The 17984-nt window shown below is 34.9% G+C and overlaps 1 protein-coding gene and 1 non-coding gene across 8 annotated transcripts in view; both read left to right on the forward strand.

Moving 5' to 3' along the window:
- The window catches only part of FCHSD2 (FCH and double SH3 domains 2), a 273812-nt gene that overhangs the window by 53538 nt on the left and 202290 nt on the right, over positions 1-17984 (forward strand). For all 7 annotated transcript variants that reach the window (XM_032360435.1, XM_032360440.1, XM_032360441.1 and 4 more), the window contains exon 3: positions 1493-1538. In XM_032360435.1, coding sequence (XP_032216326.1) covers positions 1493-1538 — 46 coding nt within the window. The remainder of the gene's footprint in view (positions 1-1492; positions 1539-17984) is intronic.
- Positions 5190-5332, forward strand: LOC116600387. The gene has a single exon (XR_004289608.1). It is a non-coding gene; the product is annotated as a U4 spliceosomal RNA (small nuclear RNA).

Genomic DNA, 17984 nt, shown 5'->3' on the forward strand with positions numbered 1-17984 from the left:
ATTTGCCTTTTTGTGACTGACTTCATTAAGTGTAACGTCGTTAAGGTTCATCCTTGTTATAGCATAGATCAGTATTTCCTTCCTTTTTAAGGCTATGTAACAGTTATTCACTAAAAACATATGTAGTAAGATCTTAAATAGTTGTTTTTCTTATATAAGAAATGAATAATCATGTTGATAAATTTAAATAACTGTTAAAGTGGAAGTTTTGGCTTAAATTGTCTTTTTTCCCTGCAAATCCCACCCTTTTCTTTATATTTTTCACTTTTTGCTCTGATATTTCTGCCTTGGTGAAGTGCTTTTAAGAGTACAGATATCTGGCCCCTAACAGAAAAGTCTTAAGCTCAAACTATTCAAGGTAAATTGTCAGTATTAACATATTTCACTGACTACCTTGCCTATGGTTTATAAGGTGTACTGTTATTTCATGTACTATTGAAGTAAAAGAAAATACTGCTAATCATTACTAAAAGGTGAATCCCAATATCATAAATGTTAAAATGTGAAAAGTGTTACAATAGAATCTGTCAAATATAATACATGTATGGAAAGGGTACATCCATTATACCACATTTAGTGTCCTTGTACTTTGTTTTATAACTCTTGCTACAAAGGACTTGAATGAAGGAATTGATTTGACTGCTCTTCATGTTGCTAAGCTGATCAAAACTTGATTTTCTTCTTTTTGAAAAGTTTTATTTATTTTAGAGAGAGCGAGGGAGTGAGAGAAAGAGAACACATGGTGGGGAGGGGCAGAGCGAGAGACAGTCTTAAGCAGACTGTGCACTGAGCATGGAGTCTGATGGAGGGGCTCAATATCATGACCCTGAGATTACCACTTTAGCCAAAACGAATAATCAGGCATGTAACTGACTGTGCCACTCAGGCACCCCTGATTTATTATTTTTTTAAAGATTTTATTTTTTAAGTTATCTGTACCCAGCATGGGGCTTGAACTTAAAACCCTGAGATCAAGAGTTACATGCTTTACCAACTGAGGCAGCCCTCCAAATTTGTGGTGCCCCCCAAATTCAATTTTTACTTTGTTTTCTGTAGTTCCCTCTACACTGGTTAAGTTCAGTAAACATTTTTAGTGCCTACTATGCATTAGTCCTTGTCATAAAAGTACATATATAGCTTTTACTGTGTGTTAGACACGGTTTGAGCACTTAATGTATTTTAATTAAGTAAATTTTACACTATCCCTGTGATGTGGATACTGTTACTATCCCCATTCTGAGGCACAGAGCAGTCAAGTGACTTGACCAAGATCATACAACTAGTACATGGTAGAGGCAGTATTTGAATGTTTGATTTGATTTTCTGACTCCAGAGTCTTTTGTCAGCAGTACTCCTAGGAACATAAATGAATAATATGTTGTATTTTCCCTGAAATACAACAGTTGATCAGGTAGTATCTGAGGGTGGGTTGATAAATTTACATAAAATTTTTGATATACTTCTGGTAATGAATTTTTATTTGTGTTTTTAGGACATTCAGTCAGAAGAAAGCTGCCATTGAAAGAGAGTATGCACAGGTAAGCTTGGAAATTGAGGTGACCATTCTAGGTATACCTCTTCTTTGGCTTAAAGGCAGATGTGGTTGTTGGAGAGAAACTTTGTTATCCCTGCATCCTTTTTTAAAAAAATTTCTGGCTACCTCACTTTGATCCTCCTTTTTACTTCATTTGAATCTCTAGACAAGGAGTTAAGTGCCTCCTTATGAAGGTTATGAGCCTTTGGAGATAATATTTATAGAATTTTTAAGTATTTGCAAGTGTAAGTAATAATGCATACATTTTATGAGTATATATACTTGACCCTTGAACAAAATGGATTTGAACTGCCTGATTCTGCCTATACATGGGATTTTTTCCCCCCAATAAATTTATGTACCATTTTGTGAATGTATTTCTTCTTCCTCAGTTTTGTTACTAACATTTGTTAGGTTAGTTTTTTGTAAAAATACTGTATATAATATATATACAAAATATGTGTTATTGGCTACTTATGTTATCAGTAAGTCTTCTGGTCAACAGTAGGGTTTTAGTAGTTACATTTTTGTGAATCAAAGTTGTATGTAGATTGCTAACTACATTGGGGGTTGGCACCCCTCATCCCCACATTGTACAGGGGTCATCTGTATATTCATTCTCTAATGTATCCTATTCTTTACAGTCTTATGGAAGGTTAATTTTATTTTATCCAGTTAGGCATTTATTTCTGTTTAGGTCCCTGTTGATAGAGAATGATGTACTTTCTGTGGATGGCATAGTGCTATTTCTAGGGAAATTTAAGCATTTCCTTCTTTTCTTTTCTAAAAAGATTTTATTTATTTATTTGACAGACAGAGATCACAAGTAGGCAGAGAGGCAGGCAGAGAGGAGGGAGGAGGAAGCAGGCTTCTGCTGAGCAGAGAGCCTGATGTGGGGCTCCATCCTAGGACTCTGGGATCATGACCTGAGCCGAAGGCAGAGGCTTTAACCCACTGAGCCATCCAGGCGCTCCTCCTTCTTTTATTTTAATTAGAATTTTATTTACTCCCAGTTAACTAAATGTGCCAAGAAAAAATTATGTTGGTATATCATTTTGTAGATATGTAAAGAATTAATAACTACCTTTCCTTGTATAAAAACAGTTTGACATGATTTGGAAATTTTGGCCCTTGTAAGCAGTTACTTTCTATGTGGAACAGAATTCTAAAATTGATGTCTTTCCAATCCCAAAATTATAAATGTCAGGTTTTGATTTTAGTTTTATTCTGATTTCACTGTGGTTAACAAGGTAACTGTATTTTATTTGGTAATCTTAGAAGATAATTATTTCTTGAAAGATAGACTCATTAATTCGGCCATTAGTTATTGAGTGCTTGTAAATCAGGTACTTTACATAATTAATTAGTGTCAGTTTTTTTTTTTAAAGATTTTATTTATTTATTTGACAGACAGAGATCACAAGCAGGCAGAGAGGCAGGCAGAGTGAGAGGAAGGGAAGCAGGCTCCCTGCTCAGCAGAGAGCCGATGTGGGGCTTGATCCCAGGACCCTGGGATCATGACCTGAGCCAAAGGCAGAGACTTAACCCACTGAGCCACCCAGGCGTCCCTGAATTAGTGTCAGTTTTAATAATTAGTGTTGAACCTTATTCTATGCAAATTTAATAAGTACTAGTAATGATAACTAAAATTTATTGAATCCTTGTACTAGTCATTTTGCTGATTTTTTTTTCATACAATTTCTTTAATGTTCTTCTGTTTATTTTTATATACACTATCTGGTGTAATCCTCTCAACAGACCTGTAAAATAGGACAGTTATTGTGCCTTTAATAGATGTTTCCACTGAGACCAAAGTATGTGATCTGCCCTTAAAATTTATATGAAATGAAAATTTTTGTATATTTGTCTGGGACATGATTTAAAGTTTTAATAATCAAATAAATAAGACAGGCTGATTATTAAAAATAAAAGACAGTACATTAAATTGCATGAAAATTAGCAGTCCTTTGTCTCAATCACAATCACCAGCCTCAGAGAAAAGATTAAAAGTACATGACTATTTTGGTTCTCCTGGTGATCATTTCCATATCTTTAAATAATGTGCTTATAACTGATTCATGATTTATCAATTCTAGACATTATTGCTAGATTATTTCATATAATAAATAAGAAATTAGTTTCCTAAGCCATTCCTTTTGGCCTACTCTTTCCATTGTAATTCAGCACTATTTTGGCGACTTTGTTATTTTTCTAACTCTAAATGATATATTTAGACTTCTGTCTCTTCTTCTGTTAAGTGCATATACGTATGTTTTTGTGTGTGTTTGTGTATTTATAGCATATATTTATGTTATTTGTGTGTTGACATATGTATTTTTCTGTATACATAGGTATATAGTATAGTGGAATTGCATTTTACAGAGCAGTCTAATTTATTCTTGAAAAACTTCTTTAAATGTCTTTTAAGTAAATTATATCTGGTTTTGTTTATACAATTCTATATAATAATGTATAAACTGTGTAAGATACCTAATGTATATTTTAAAATTTCATAGAATAATAATATTCAGACATTAAAGTGTTCCAGTGTCTCTCTGCTTGGGAGAAGTCATTTGGAGAGTCAGTGTGCTGATTGTTCTTTTTTTTTCTTTTCATATTTACTTCTTAGGTGATTTTTCTCAGTTCTTCTTACTCTTCAATATTTTTCCAATTAATTTTTCAATTTATTTCTTGATGATATAGACAAAGCTATCTCTACACTCTTTTTTAACTCCCTCACCAGTGTTTTTACTTTTTATTGGTAGTAGAGATACCCCTCAAAGACTGACATTCTACCTGTGGATTTTGCTAGATGATGTCAGACTTATTATTTGCATTTGCTATCTGAGGACCTACCCTCATTGGTGATGGGATGTGGTCAGAGAGGACAGTTGGACTATTTAAATTATTTTTTAGGTTGAACTGCTTTACATTCATCTCTGATTATTTCCTTTCACCAGTTCTTATAAGTGAAATTTCTGGGTCAGAAGTTATGTATAATTTTAAGGCATTAGTAGTCTTAATGAATGTACTGTAAAAAAAAAAAAAAGTTATTTTTGGGGCTGCCTGGGTGGCTCAGTGGGTTAAGCCTCTGCCTTTGGCTCAGGTCATGATCTTGGGGTCCTGGGATCGAGTCCCGCATCGGGCTTTCTGCTAGGCAGGGAGCCTGCTTCCTCCTCTCTCTCTCTCTCTCTCTCTCTCTACCTCTCTGCCTACTTGTGATCTCTCTCCGTCAAATAAATAAAATCTTAAAAAAAAAAAAAGTTATTTATGTTTCAGCTCAGGTCATGATCCCAGGGTCCTGGATCCAGCCCCTCTGCTCAGCAGGGAGTCTGCCCCCCCACCCCCATCCCTGGCTGCCTGCCTCTCTGCCTGCTTGTGATCTTTGTCTGTCAAAGAAATAAATAAAATCTTTAAAAAAATTGCAAGTTAAACTCTGTGTGACACTGTGCTTTCTTTATCATCTGATTACAGTTTTTGAAAGAACTCTTTCAGCATTAATTAGAAGTGATATTTTTAAAATATCTATTTCTTGGCCATACCTTAAAAGGGAAATAGAAGTATGATAAAGGTATTTCTAAAATGTCTTCCTACTTAAAGTCTGACTGTTCTGAATAACTTTTAGATCCAGAGCCATTAATTTACTTACTTTTCCAGCTTTGCGCAGTGGCAGTATCGTAGCCATTGAGGTTTATCCGAGGTGCGATTATTGCTACTTACTTTTCCATACTAGATTACCTCTGTACATCTTAGTATATTAGTAGTGTAGCATTTCTTTCTTTTTTTTTGTTTTTAAGATTTTATTTATTTATTTGACAGACAGAGATCACAAGTGGGGAGAGAGGCAGGCAGAGAGAGAGAGGAGGAAGCAGGCTCCCTGCTGGGCAGAGAGCCTGATGTGGGACACGATCCCAGGACCCTAAGATCATGAACTGGGCCGAAGGCGGAGGCTTAACCCGCTGAGCCGCCCAGGTACCGGTAGCATAGCATTTCTTAACAGAATATTCCAGCATTGTCTCCAGGAATTTTTCCTGTTTCCTGATACCATTCTCTAGGTTTTCATACCAGAAGTGTCTTGATCTTAGCAGACAGTGTCAGGGAAGGTTTTTAGACAACACTTGGGATTTTTACATGTTTGTTGTTAGAAATATATGAGTTGCAGTTGTCTTCTCAAGGGAACAGAACAACCATTAGCTTCTCTTACATGCTGATCTCACAACTGTAGTTGTGAGATGTTGTCAATGGTTAGCTATGCCCTGATTTCAGAGATTTTAAAATGTTTTAAAAAATATATATCTTAATAGAATTGATTAGCTATGCTCTTTTTTTTTTCCAGGTTATGTAGAGGTTTCATTCTATAAAGAAAGTTGAAATGTGGGAGGGGACATTAAGAAAGGATATTCCTAATGGCTCTTTTTCTTTCACAGACTGAGGAATATGTTGCAAAATAAAATATTCCTAATATTACTTATATATGATATATTCATATTGGACTGTAGTCTTTTGGTATTTTGGGGGTATATGGGAGTATATATCTAATTGCTTTATTTGTATTTATTACTATAGCCACTGACTACATATTTTTCATTTTATGGACAAGAAATGGGACACTAATTCAAAGGCAGGAATGTTTTGTCTGAAATACATCGAACTGATGATACTAAGAAAATTACTTGACTTCTCTGACCTTCATTTTTACATCATTTTTGAGAGGAGAATGATGACCATTCTCCCCTCTCTTCTTTTCAGGCTTGTCAGATACACTAATGAATATGAAATTGTTATTCAATGTATGTGTACCTGTATATGATGGTCTTTGTTGTATTCAGTGTCTTAGTTTTACTTATTTCTGTAAATTGTTGGAACCTAGCTTTGTTAGATAATGGATTTCCCTAGTAGAAAGAGAGTGATTAATTAAATTTGTGGGCCTTTGTATAGTCTTATGTGTCTGGGAAATAGTATGAGGTAAAGTAGTGGGAGGATTTTCTTGCCTTTGGGGAAGCATTATAAAAATCCTCCCACTGTGAGAACATCTTCTGTTTCATTAGGATAACTACATAACTGTTTTTATTATGCCAGAATTTTTTGAAAAACTATCACTTAAAGTCTTTAAAAAAATTTTTAAGCCTTAAAAAATGCAACAGTAATTCAGATTTAATAATAGAAACCCATGCAGTAGGATCAGCTTAATCGAAATTTGCTTTATAATCCAAGTTATCTAAAATGTATCCATAACAAGAATCATTTAAGTTACTTTAAGCTATAAGAAATGAAATTTTCATTGTGTTAACCAACTTTAGAGTTTGGAATTTTTTAATGAATTGAATTGAAATGTGGAGAGGGGCACCTGGGAAGTTCAGCCAGTTAAGCCTCTGACTTTAGCTTGGGTCCTGATCTCAGGATCCTGGAATTGTCTGGCTCCTGGCTGGGTGGGGAGTCTGCTGCTTCTCCCACTGTCTTCCCTCCACTTGTTTGCATGTGCGTGTGTGCGTTCTCTCTGTCTCAAATAAATAAAGTCTTTAAAAAAATATGAAGAAACTTATTGACCTACTGACATTTTTCCCTTTAATTATTTATTTGGAAAAATTGCAAATCTTCAGATACGTTGGAAGAATAATACACTGAAGAATAGTACTTTAACAAAAGGAATACTATTAATTGCCTCTGTCTTAACCAGTTATTAACATTTTGCTATATTAATATTGTGTCGATATACATTTTTTTCTAAGCTATTCTGTTTGAAAGTAAGCTGCAATCATCATACTTCTCTTCTACATACTTCACTTTGCATCTTCTAAGAAAAAGAACATTTCCTCAAATAATTATAATGTCATTATCACACCCAAGATAATGAGTAATGATTCTCTAATATCTAATATGTAGTTTACATTCATATTTCCTCATTTATTCCTGAAATCTCTATAAGTTGTTTCCCCAAGATCCAATTAAGGTTTGCACATTGCATTTGGTGGATAATGTCTCTTGATTTTATTTAGAATGTTTCCTCCACCTTTTTTGTTTTTCCTGGCATTGATTTTTTTTGATAGCTCTGGTCATTTGTATTGTAGAATGCATTTTGTATTTGGAATTTTTCATTTTTTCCCTTCATGATTAGATTTCTATTAAATATGAGCAGAAATACTATGTAGTTGATGTTGGGCCTAATAAGATTTTATCGTTTGTTCTGATGACTTGGATGGATTAGAATACAACATCACTGATATTGCCAATTTTCAGGCCTGATTGAATCTATAATAGTGATAGTAAATTTTAAAAATCATTTATCTAATTGTCTCAAACTATGTCTGTATTTTTTTGCTATATCATGTATTGCTGGTGCTCTAAAAAAGTGTTAAATTTTATTATGTTAGAATTTTGACAAGGCAGAACTGGAGAAAGAGCAAAATCTGAGAATTTAATTTTAACTTAAACATTTGAGATCAAGCACTATTATAAAAGCCAATATATATTCTTAACTGTTACATTTCAGCACATTTAAAAATCAACTGAAAATTAGAGCATTTGGTCGTATGGTGGGAATTTCCTTTAGAGAGTCTGCAAGTTGTTAAGTTGAAAGAATGTGAAACATCTTTGTACCAACTGTCTAATAGTCATGTTTGGTAATGACACTATTATAAACTTCCTTTTGGGAAGTTCTATAGCTTTTGCTATTATTTGTCATTGGTACATCATCTAAGTAGCCAAGAGTATCTAAATACCTTAAAAGAAATGGAATTGTAATTTATATGAACACTTAATCTCCTCTATCAGTTTTGCAATGTTAAAACAGCTTTTAAAAATATGGTGGTTGTGTTTTGGTTCCTTTTTAATATTTTAGCCTGGTGATTCACCTCTGTTGGGAGCTCAGTCTTGTGAATGTTGGTGTTTCCTTAGTTAGACCATAAGATGAGTGAAAATTTGTGCTCTAGAAGGATTGATTACCACATTTAATTATTTAATAAAATACTGTTTTTAAGTTAGAAGTTTATTTTGAGATATACCAGTTTCCATGTGTTGAGAAATATTTATTGAGCGCTCTTCTAGGTATTATGGCACTGCCCAAAAGAGAAGGAAAAGTTCTAGCACTTAGAGGGCTTACACTCTATGCTTGTGTTATCTTCCAATTAAATATATTAACTTCTTTTCCTTCAAAGACACTGAGATGATCTTTATAGAATTATTATTAATAGTGTAATGTTGTCATCCTCTATGCAAAGGATTGATTGGCCAAAAAAGTTGAGTATTATTTGTGAAATTTAGAGAGGGTACAGAGGAGCCATCCCAATAGAGAAGTATCATAAAGGAAAATAGTTCAAATGGATTGATCATATGATAGCAATCTGAAGAACAGTACTTAAAGCACATGAAAAGTAGATTTGTAAAATAGTTTTAGGGGAATGTTGGAAGAAAAAAAATAATATTGCATAACCTTAATTATACTTGAAGGGATTTGAGCCCTTCACTTTTTCAAGATGCTTGTTACTTTCAATTTCCTACAAGAGTATTAATGTTTTATTTTTAAGCATGGTTTCTGAAATTCACTTTGTAATTCTCCAGAAATAACAGATGTGTTACATATCTATTTATACAAACAGAATAAATGAATCTCTGAAAACACAGAAGCCATGTAAGAGTCACTAAAAACCTTAAATATTAGGGTAAAATCAAATCTGGCTTTTGACTGCAGTTAGCTAAACCACTTGAGGTGTTGGTAAAATTATTTGCAGTACTCAAAAACTGAAATTGCTAAGGGCAAGTTCTGTGTATTAATTTACTTCCTGTAGTCTTTGGCAGAATGCTGCCAGTGAAAGAAGGATACAAAAGGTTACTGTGGTTAGAGAGAAAGAGCAGGAAAAGATTGTGGACTTTAAGGGCGGCTCCTTGCTTGAGGACAAACATGGAGCAAATATGGACACCCTGTCAAATAGCCTGTTGTGACACACTGTTGCCCCTAAAGTTTTTGCTATTTTTACTGTTTCAAGAAACAAACTAATGAAGAGGAGTCGGGATACTACCCAAGAAGTTAGTGTATGTGATGGGGTTCTTTTTTGGTAAATTTCACCAGCATAGAGGTTTAAAATGTAACTTAATTTAGCTGTGTGCAGTTAGCTTTCTGGCCATTGCTATTATAGAAGCATTGGCAAGGTTCTTTGAAATGGCAGGCTACACACTTGGAACTTTTCATTCTGCAAAGCTCTTCCTGTAGGACAATGAGGATAACTACCATGAGAGAAGATTGAGGGTTATTTTCTGTGTTTATGGTGATTCTTATTTTTAAATTTTTATTTTATTTTTATTATTTTTATTTATTTATTTATTTTTAGTTTCTTAGCTTGCAACTATGGGTAAGAAATACATTTGGGGAGAAGAGTGGACTGATTTTTTTCTCAAATTTGATACAGCTTGATTTTTAATGTTTTATTTTATTTTATTTTATTTTATTTTATTTATTTTTCAGAGAGAGGGAGAAGGGGGATTGTGAAGGGACAGAGGGAGAAGGAGAGGGAGAATCCTAAGCAGGCTCCACACCCAGAGCAGAGCTACAGGGCTTGATCTCATGACCCTGACTGACTGAGCCACCCAGGTGCCCTTGGCTTTAAATGTTTTAAAAACAAAATTCTGTTTGCTACTATTTTTCTGAGGCTTTTGCATTGGTTTCATAAAGGATGTTGGTCTTTAGGTTTCTTTCTTGTAGTGTCTTTGTCTGGCTTTGGTATCAGGGTATTGGGCCTCAGAGAATGGCTTAGGAAGTGTTCCCTCCCCTTCATGTTTTTGGAAAAGTTTGGGAAGGATTGGTATTAGTTCTTTGTTAAAGGCTTGGTAAAATTCACCAGTGAAGCCATCAAGTCCAGGATTTTGCTTTTTCTTCCTCCCTCCCTTCCTTTCTCTTTTCTTCCTTCCTTCCTCTTCCTGATTCAGTTTTCTTACTAGCTATACTTCTATTCAGATTTTCTATTCGTGATTTAGTCTTGGCAGGTTTTATATTTCTAGGAATTTGTCCATTTCATTTAGGTTATCTAATTGGTTGACAAACAGTTGTTCATAGCACTCTCATAAAATTCTTTTTATTTCTGTAGAATCCGCAGTTATATTTATGATTTTGGTAATTAGAGTTTTCTCTCTTTTTTCTTTAGTCCATCTAGTTTAAGGTTTGTCAATTTTGTTGATCTTTTTGAAGAACTAACGTTTAGTTTCATTGACGTCCTCTATTTTTCTGTTCTCTATTTCACGTATCTCTGCTCTAATCTTTATTTCCTTTCCTCTGCTAGCTTTGGGTTTAGTTTGTTCTTCTTTTTCAAGTTTCTTATGTTCTGAAGTTAGGTTGTTGATTTGAGATCTTTCTTGTTATTTTTAATAGAAGCATTTATAGCTATGAATTTTCCCTTTGGCACTGCTTTTGCTCTGTCCTCTAATGTTTGGGATGTTGTGTTTTCATTTTCTTTTTTTTTTTTTTTTTTTTTTTTTTTTTTTTAAAGATTTTATTTATTTATTTGAGAGAGAGACAGTGAGAGAGAGCATGAGCGAGGAGAAGGTCAGAGGGAGAAGCAGACTCCCCATGGAGCTGGGAGCCCGATGCGGGACTCGATCCCGGGACTCTGGGATCATGACCTGAGCCGAAGGCAGTCGTCCAACCAACTGAGCCACCCAGGCGTCCCTGTGTTTTCATTTTCATTGATCTCTACGTAGTTTCTGGTTTCCCTTGTGATTTCTTCTTTGAGCTAGGGTTGTTTTAAAGTGTGTTGTTTCACTTACATGATTTTCCACTTTTCCTTCTTTATTGATTTCTAACTTTTCCTGTTGTTGACAGAGAAGATACTCTGTATGATATCTATCTCTTAAAATCTATTGAGACTTAATTTATGGCCCTAATGTATGGTTTATCTTGGAAAATATCCAGTGTGCACTTGAGAATAATGTGTATTCTGTTATTGTTGGGCATAGTGTTAGGTTTATGTCTGTTAGATCTTGTTAGTTTTGTTGTTTAAGCCTTCTCTATTTCCTTATATATTATCTGGTTGTTTTGTTTACTATTGTGCGTGGGTTGCTGAGGTCTTTATTATTGTAGAAGTGTCTTGTTTTCCCTTCAATTTTGTCAGTTATTGCTTCATATATTTTGATGGTCTGTCATAAGGTACATAAACATTTATAATTACTCTATATTCTCACTGTTGAAACTTTTACTAATGTGTGATGTCCTCTTTGTTTCATGTCCTTTTTTTTTTTTAAGATTTTATTTATTTATTTGACAGACAGAGATCACAAGTAGGCAGAGAGGCAGGCAGAGAGAGAGGAGGAAGCAGGCTCCCCGCGGAGCAGAGAGCCTGATGTGGGGCTAGATCCCCCGACCCTGGGATCACGACCTGAGCCGAAGGCAGAGGCTTTAACCCACTGATCCACCCATGTGCCCCCTCATGACCTTTCTTGATTTGAAGTGTATTTTGTGTGATATTAGTGTGGCAACATCTACGCTCTTTTGGTTGCTCCATGCATGGGATATCATCTTTCATCTTTTGACTTTCAGCCTATTTATGTCTTTGGATTCCAAGTAAGTCTTGCGTAGACATCATATAGTTGGATCATGTATTTTTTTTACCGATTCTGCCAATCTCTTTTTTTTTTTTTATTGGCGTGTTTAATCCATTCACTAATTACTGATAAGGAGGGACTTATTTCTGTCATTGGGCTCTTTGTTTTCTATGTGCCTTATATAGCTTTTTCCTCCCTTATTTCCTACATTGCTGTCTTCTCTTCAGTTCATTTTTTTTTTGTAGTGAAATGTTTAAATTCCTTTCTTGTATATTCTGTAGCTATTGTGTTTGTGCTTACCTAGGAGATTACATTTGGCATCCTAAAGTTACAACACTTATTTGAATTTATAGCAGCTTAACTTTAGCAGCAGAATAAACTGCTCTTTTAAGGCTCCATTCCCCCACTTTTGACTTGTTGATATCCCAAAATGACATCTTTATACATTGTGTACCCAAAAATATAAATTGGTAATTTAAAAAAATGTATTAGTCTCTTAAATTATGTAGAAAACAAGAGTTGGAGTTACAAATAAAAGTTACACTAACACTTCATATTACGCTGATAGTTTTTTTCTTTAAATGTATAAGTCTTTTTAAATCATGGAGGTAACAAAAAGTATAGTTACCAATCGTTACAATAATATTGTCTTTTGTAATTGCCCACATAAATACCTTTAGTGAGCTCTTTATTTCTTCAGACTGCTTCTAATGTCCTTTCCTCAATAACATTTTGTTTACACATTGTTTTCTTAAATTCTCCACATTTTCCTTTAGTTCTTTGAGCATCTTTAAGAGAGTTGTTTTAAAGTCTTTGTCTAGTTTATGTGCTATATGTGCTTTTTTAGGGATAGCTTCTGTTGCTTTAGTTATTCCTTTGAATGAGCCATACTTTCTTTGTATGCCCTGTGATTTTTTTGTTGAACATGAGACATTTTAGGCTAATAATGTGTTAACTCTGGACCTCAAATTCTCCCCCTTACCCAGGGTTTGATGGGTTTTTGATATTGTTTTCATTTTTTGATTGTTGTAGGCACTCTCTGTGCTGAGGGATCAGCCTCAGGGTTTAAACTTAAGGTCTTATCCAGTTCGTTCGTTCGTTTGTTTGTTTTCGTGAGCCTTTCCCTGTGCATGCACGATTACTTTCTTATTTTTCCGATAGATGCATGTTCTAGTCATGGTAGAAAGGTAAAAAAGCAAAAAAATGAAGCTGAGGAAAAGGGTGCTAGTTAAATTTCCCAGAAGTCATTTCAGCTAGAGTTAGAGGGGCTTGCAACAGTTGGGGGAGGTACAACAAAATGGTTGCCTGCCTCTTTGCACCTCTGTGATCAGAAGCAGCAATAACAATCATAACAGATATTTCCCGTATTTGGAGGCCAGGGTCCTTTTGCCCACCTTGGTTTCCACAAGCCCTGTGCAAGATGCTCCAGGAACTTATTCATAGCTACCTGTCCTGTGTCTGGAGAATGAATTAACTGCTAATCTGCTAAGAGCTGAAATTGACTGAAATTAACCACAATTTACTCTACTAAGTCTTCCTCTGGAAGTTGCAATTATTCTACAGTCTCCAAAGTTCCAAAATAGTTACAGCAGACAGATTCTGGGATAACAGTTATCCTAGAGATGGGAAGACAGATTCCTGGGACTTTCAGCTCTATCATCTTCCCAGAATCCTCTTCCTGTTTCCTTCTTTTTAGCCTAGAGTCTAGTGTGTTTCTGACTTTAACTCTGATCATGGGTTCGTTTTTCTGGTCTAGGGAGATAGTTACTTCATTTCATGTCTATTCTTGTCTTATTTGTTTTCTCTTTTTATTTTTTTTTAAAATCTCATTTATGTATGTTTTGAGTGGGATGGGTAGACAATACATGAAAGCATGAATTTATTTTATGATCTTCACTCAGAGTCTTAGATAATCCTTGTGGCTCCCTTTGGCTCTGGTGTTGTATGGCATATTGCTGATCATTTCTCCTGGGAAACTGACTAGAATGTATTCCTTCACTGCCTCTGAGAGGGGAACATAAAAAACCAAAACTCTTATCCTGTGGAGTTAGGGCTAGGCTTTTAGTGGTCATCTTTGAAGAGGGTGTATACTCTTAGTTTATAAAATGAACCCTTTAGTAAAGATTGTGAGGATAATAGGATAAAATATAATTTGCTGTGTCAAAATAAGAATACCTAAACATGTACTGATAACTGTGTAAATGAGGTGCTGCTGATGTTAGGGTAGGATTTCTGTGGATATAAACAAAGTTTTGGTACAAGTGGCTAGTTTATTAAAACATTTCTTTATGTTAACAAGGATTACTTGAGGATATGGTAAACCTGATGTCATTTCTTTAACTGTAGGTTTTCATTGTCTTGGAAAAAGAATCAATGCCAATCAAGAGTTCCAGAATTGTGAAAGTGTTGGTAGCTAAAAAAAACTCAGAGGAAAATTTTAATAAAATTTGTAATTTGTTTCTTAGGACTCCATTTTGTAGGATGCATAATACTTTAATTTTCATAGACTAAAAGTTAGTTTTGCTTCTCTTGTTTTACTCAAAGGAGAGGAGAAGTATTGGTTGACCTGTATCAACCAGTAAAAGGCAGAACGGGAGTAAGTAGTGGTGGGCATGCCTCATTTTTAGGGATGGTAGTATCTGGCAGTGGTATGTAGTTCGTGAACCCATCGAAGTACAGTGTTGATAGCTTGCTGTTCTCTGACAGAATGTATTCTGTAGCCTCCCCTGTAACTTTTTTTTTTAAAGGTTTTATTTGTTCATGTGAGAGAGAGAGAGAGTGAGAGAGAGCATATGAGCAGGGGGAGGGGTAAAGGGAGAAGCAGGCTCCCTACTGAGCAGGGAGCCTGATATGGGACTCGATGCCTGGACCCTGGCATCATGACCTGAGCCGAAGGCAGACGCTTAACCAACTGAGCCACTCAGTTGCCCTGTAACTTTTTAATTTTAGAAGAGGACTATAGAAATTAATTTTCAAAAAGAAGGAAATAAATTTGTAGTATAAAATACTCTTTTCTGTTATGGGGTTTATTATTCTGAAAAATGAAATTGTGTGTATTAAGGTGTGAAACATGATGCTTTGATATACATAGTGAAATTATTTGAGTGAAACTAATTAACATATCCATGTCCTCAAATAGTTTCCTTCCTTCCCCCTCCCTTCCTTCTTTCCTTCCTTCCTTCCTCTCTCTCTCTTTTTTTTTTTTTTTAATTTTAAAAAGATTTTATTTATTTATTTGACAGACAGAGATCACAAATAGGCAGAGAGGCAGGCAGGGAGAGAGAGGAAGAGAAGCAGGCTCCCTGCTGAGCAGAGAGACCAGTGCAGGGCTCAATTCCATGACCCTAGCGGAAGGCAGAGGCTTTAACCCACTGAGCCCCCCAGGCACCCCTTCTTCTTTTCTTTTCTCTCCCCCTGCCTACATTCTTCCTCCCTCCCTCCCTCCTTCCTTCCTCCTTCCTTCCCTCCCTCTTCCTTTTTTCCTTTCTTCCTCCCTTCCTCCCTCCCTCCCTCTCTTTCTTTCTTTCTTGTGGTGTTTTTAGCAACAATATACAGTACAGTGTCATTAACTAGAGTCATGGTCTGTGTTAGATCTTTAGACTTACTCATCCTACATAGCTGCAACTTTGTATCCTTTGACCAGCATCTGTCCATTTCTTACACCTCTTTACTCCTGTAACCTCCATTCTGTTCTCTCTTCCATATAATTACATGTTTTTAGATTTTACATATAAGTCAGGTTATGAATTATTTTTCTTTCTGCATCTGGCTTATTTTCCTTAGTATGATATCTTCTAGGTTCATCCATGTTGTTGCAAATAGCAAGATCCTCTTCTTTTTTAAGAATGACTAATATATATTATAGACAGATGAGCCTGGATCAGTGAGGGGTTTAGGGGCTTCCATCCCTGCACAGTCAGAAATCTTCACGTAACTTTTGACTCCCTAAACTCAATTACTAATTGTCTCCTTTTGACTGGAAGCCTTACTAATGATATAAATAGTTGATTAACATATATTGTATTAAAATGTTATTAAGAAAACTGTAATATGTTTATAGTACTGTACTATATTTATAGGAAAAAATCCACATAGAAGTTCAAACCCACGTTGTTTAAGGGTCAACTGTGTACCGTACCACAGTTTCTTTATACATTAATCCATCAATGGATACTCAGGTTGTTTCCATATCTTGGCTATTGTCAGTGATGCTGCAGTGAACATGAGATGGCAGGTATCCTTGAAAGTACTGATTTCATTTCCTTGGATTGTTGTATTATATGACCCTTTGGTTTTAAATTTTTGAGGAATCTGCATACTGTCTTCTGTAATGACTGTACCAATATACGCTCCTACCATTAGTTTATGAATGTTTCTTTCTCTTTCATCCTCACCAACACTGTTTTCTTGTATCTTTTAAATAATAGCCATCTTAAGAGGCATGCGGTGGTATCTCATTATGGTTTTGATGTGTATTTCCATGATGATTAGTGATGTTGAGCAGCTTTTCATGTACCGTTTCTATGGGGAAAAATGTCTATTAAGGTCCCTCATTCATATTTTTAATCAGGTTGGTTGATATTTTGTTATTGAGTTGTATGAGTTCCTTGTATATTTTGGACATTAGCCCTTTGTCACATCTGTGGTTTACAAATATTTTCTCCCAATCTATAGGTTGCCTTTTCATTTTGTTGATTGTTTTCTTTATTGTGAAGAAGCTTTTTTTTCCCCACTTGTTTATTTTTGCTTTAGTTGCTTGAGCTTTTGTGTCATATTTGAAAAATCATTGCGAAGGCCAGTCTCAGGGAGCTTCTCCCCTATATTTTCTTCTGGGAGTTTTATGGTTTCAGGTCTTATATTTATGTCTTCAGTTTGAGTTGATTTATATGTAGAGTGTAAAATAAGGGTCCAATTTCGTTCTTTTCTGTGTGGATATTTAGTTTTCCTAACCCCATTTATTGAAGAGACTGTCCTTTTCACATTGTGTGTTCTTGGCACCGTTGTCAAAAGTTACTTGACTATCTGTGTGTGAGTTTATTTCTGGGCTCTCTATGCTCTTCCATTGGTCTGTGTATCTTTTTCTTAGGTAGTATTACACTGTTTCGATTACTATAACTTTGTAATATAGTTTAAAGTCAGGGAGCATGATGCCTCCAGCTTTGTTCTTTCTGAAGATTGCTTTGGCTTTTGGGGATCTTTTGTGTTTCATTGTAAATTTTAGATTTTTTTTTCTATTTTTGTGAAAAAAGCTATTGGAACTTTGATAGAAGTTGTATGGAATCTGAAAATCACTTTGGGTAGTGTGGACATTTTAACAGTATTAATTCTTCTAATCTATGAATGTGTAATATCTATCCATTAATTTGTATCTTCAATTTCTTTCATCAGTGTTTTACAGTTTTCACTGGACAGATCTTTTACCTTCTTGGTTAAATTTATTCATATATATATGCTATTATAAATGTGATTATTTTCTTTTATATAGATCATTGTTGGTATAAAGAAACACAACTGGGTTTCTTCTGGTATTTTGATTTTTTTTGTATCCTGCAACTTTATTGAATTTGTTTATTCTGTCAGGTTTTTTGGGGGGGGCATTTTTAGGATTTTCTGCATTTAGGATCATATCATCTCTAAACTGAGATCATTTTACTTCTCTTTTGATTTGGATGCTTTTCATTTCTTTTGTTTGTCTGATTACTTTTGCTAGTACTTCGAGCACTATGTTGGATAAAACTGCTGAGTGGACATCCTTATGTATGTAAGTTATGTGTATAACTTTATCAGGTGTTGTAGTGGTAATATTAAAAATCAGAAATCTAGTCAGTTTGATTTTTAGGTAATTGATGGGCAAATCATGATGACATCCAGTAATATTAATGTTATACTGAGCATGTTACATCTGCGACTGTCCATTTTTGTC

Source organism: Mustela erminea, chromosome 9 (genome assembly GCF_009829155.1).
Source record: "Mustela erminea isolate mMusErm1 chromosome 9, mMusErm1.Pri, whole genome shotgun sequence".
NCBI classification, from domain to species: Eukaryota; Metazoa; Chordata; class Mammalia; order Carnivora; family Mustelidae; genus Mustela; species Mustela erminea.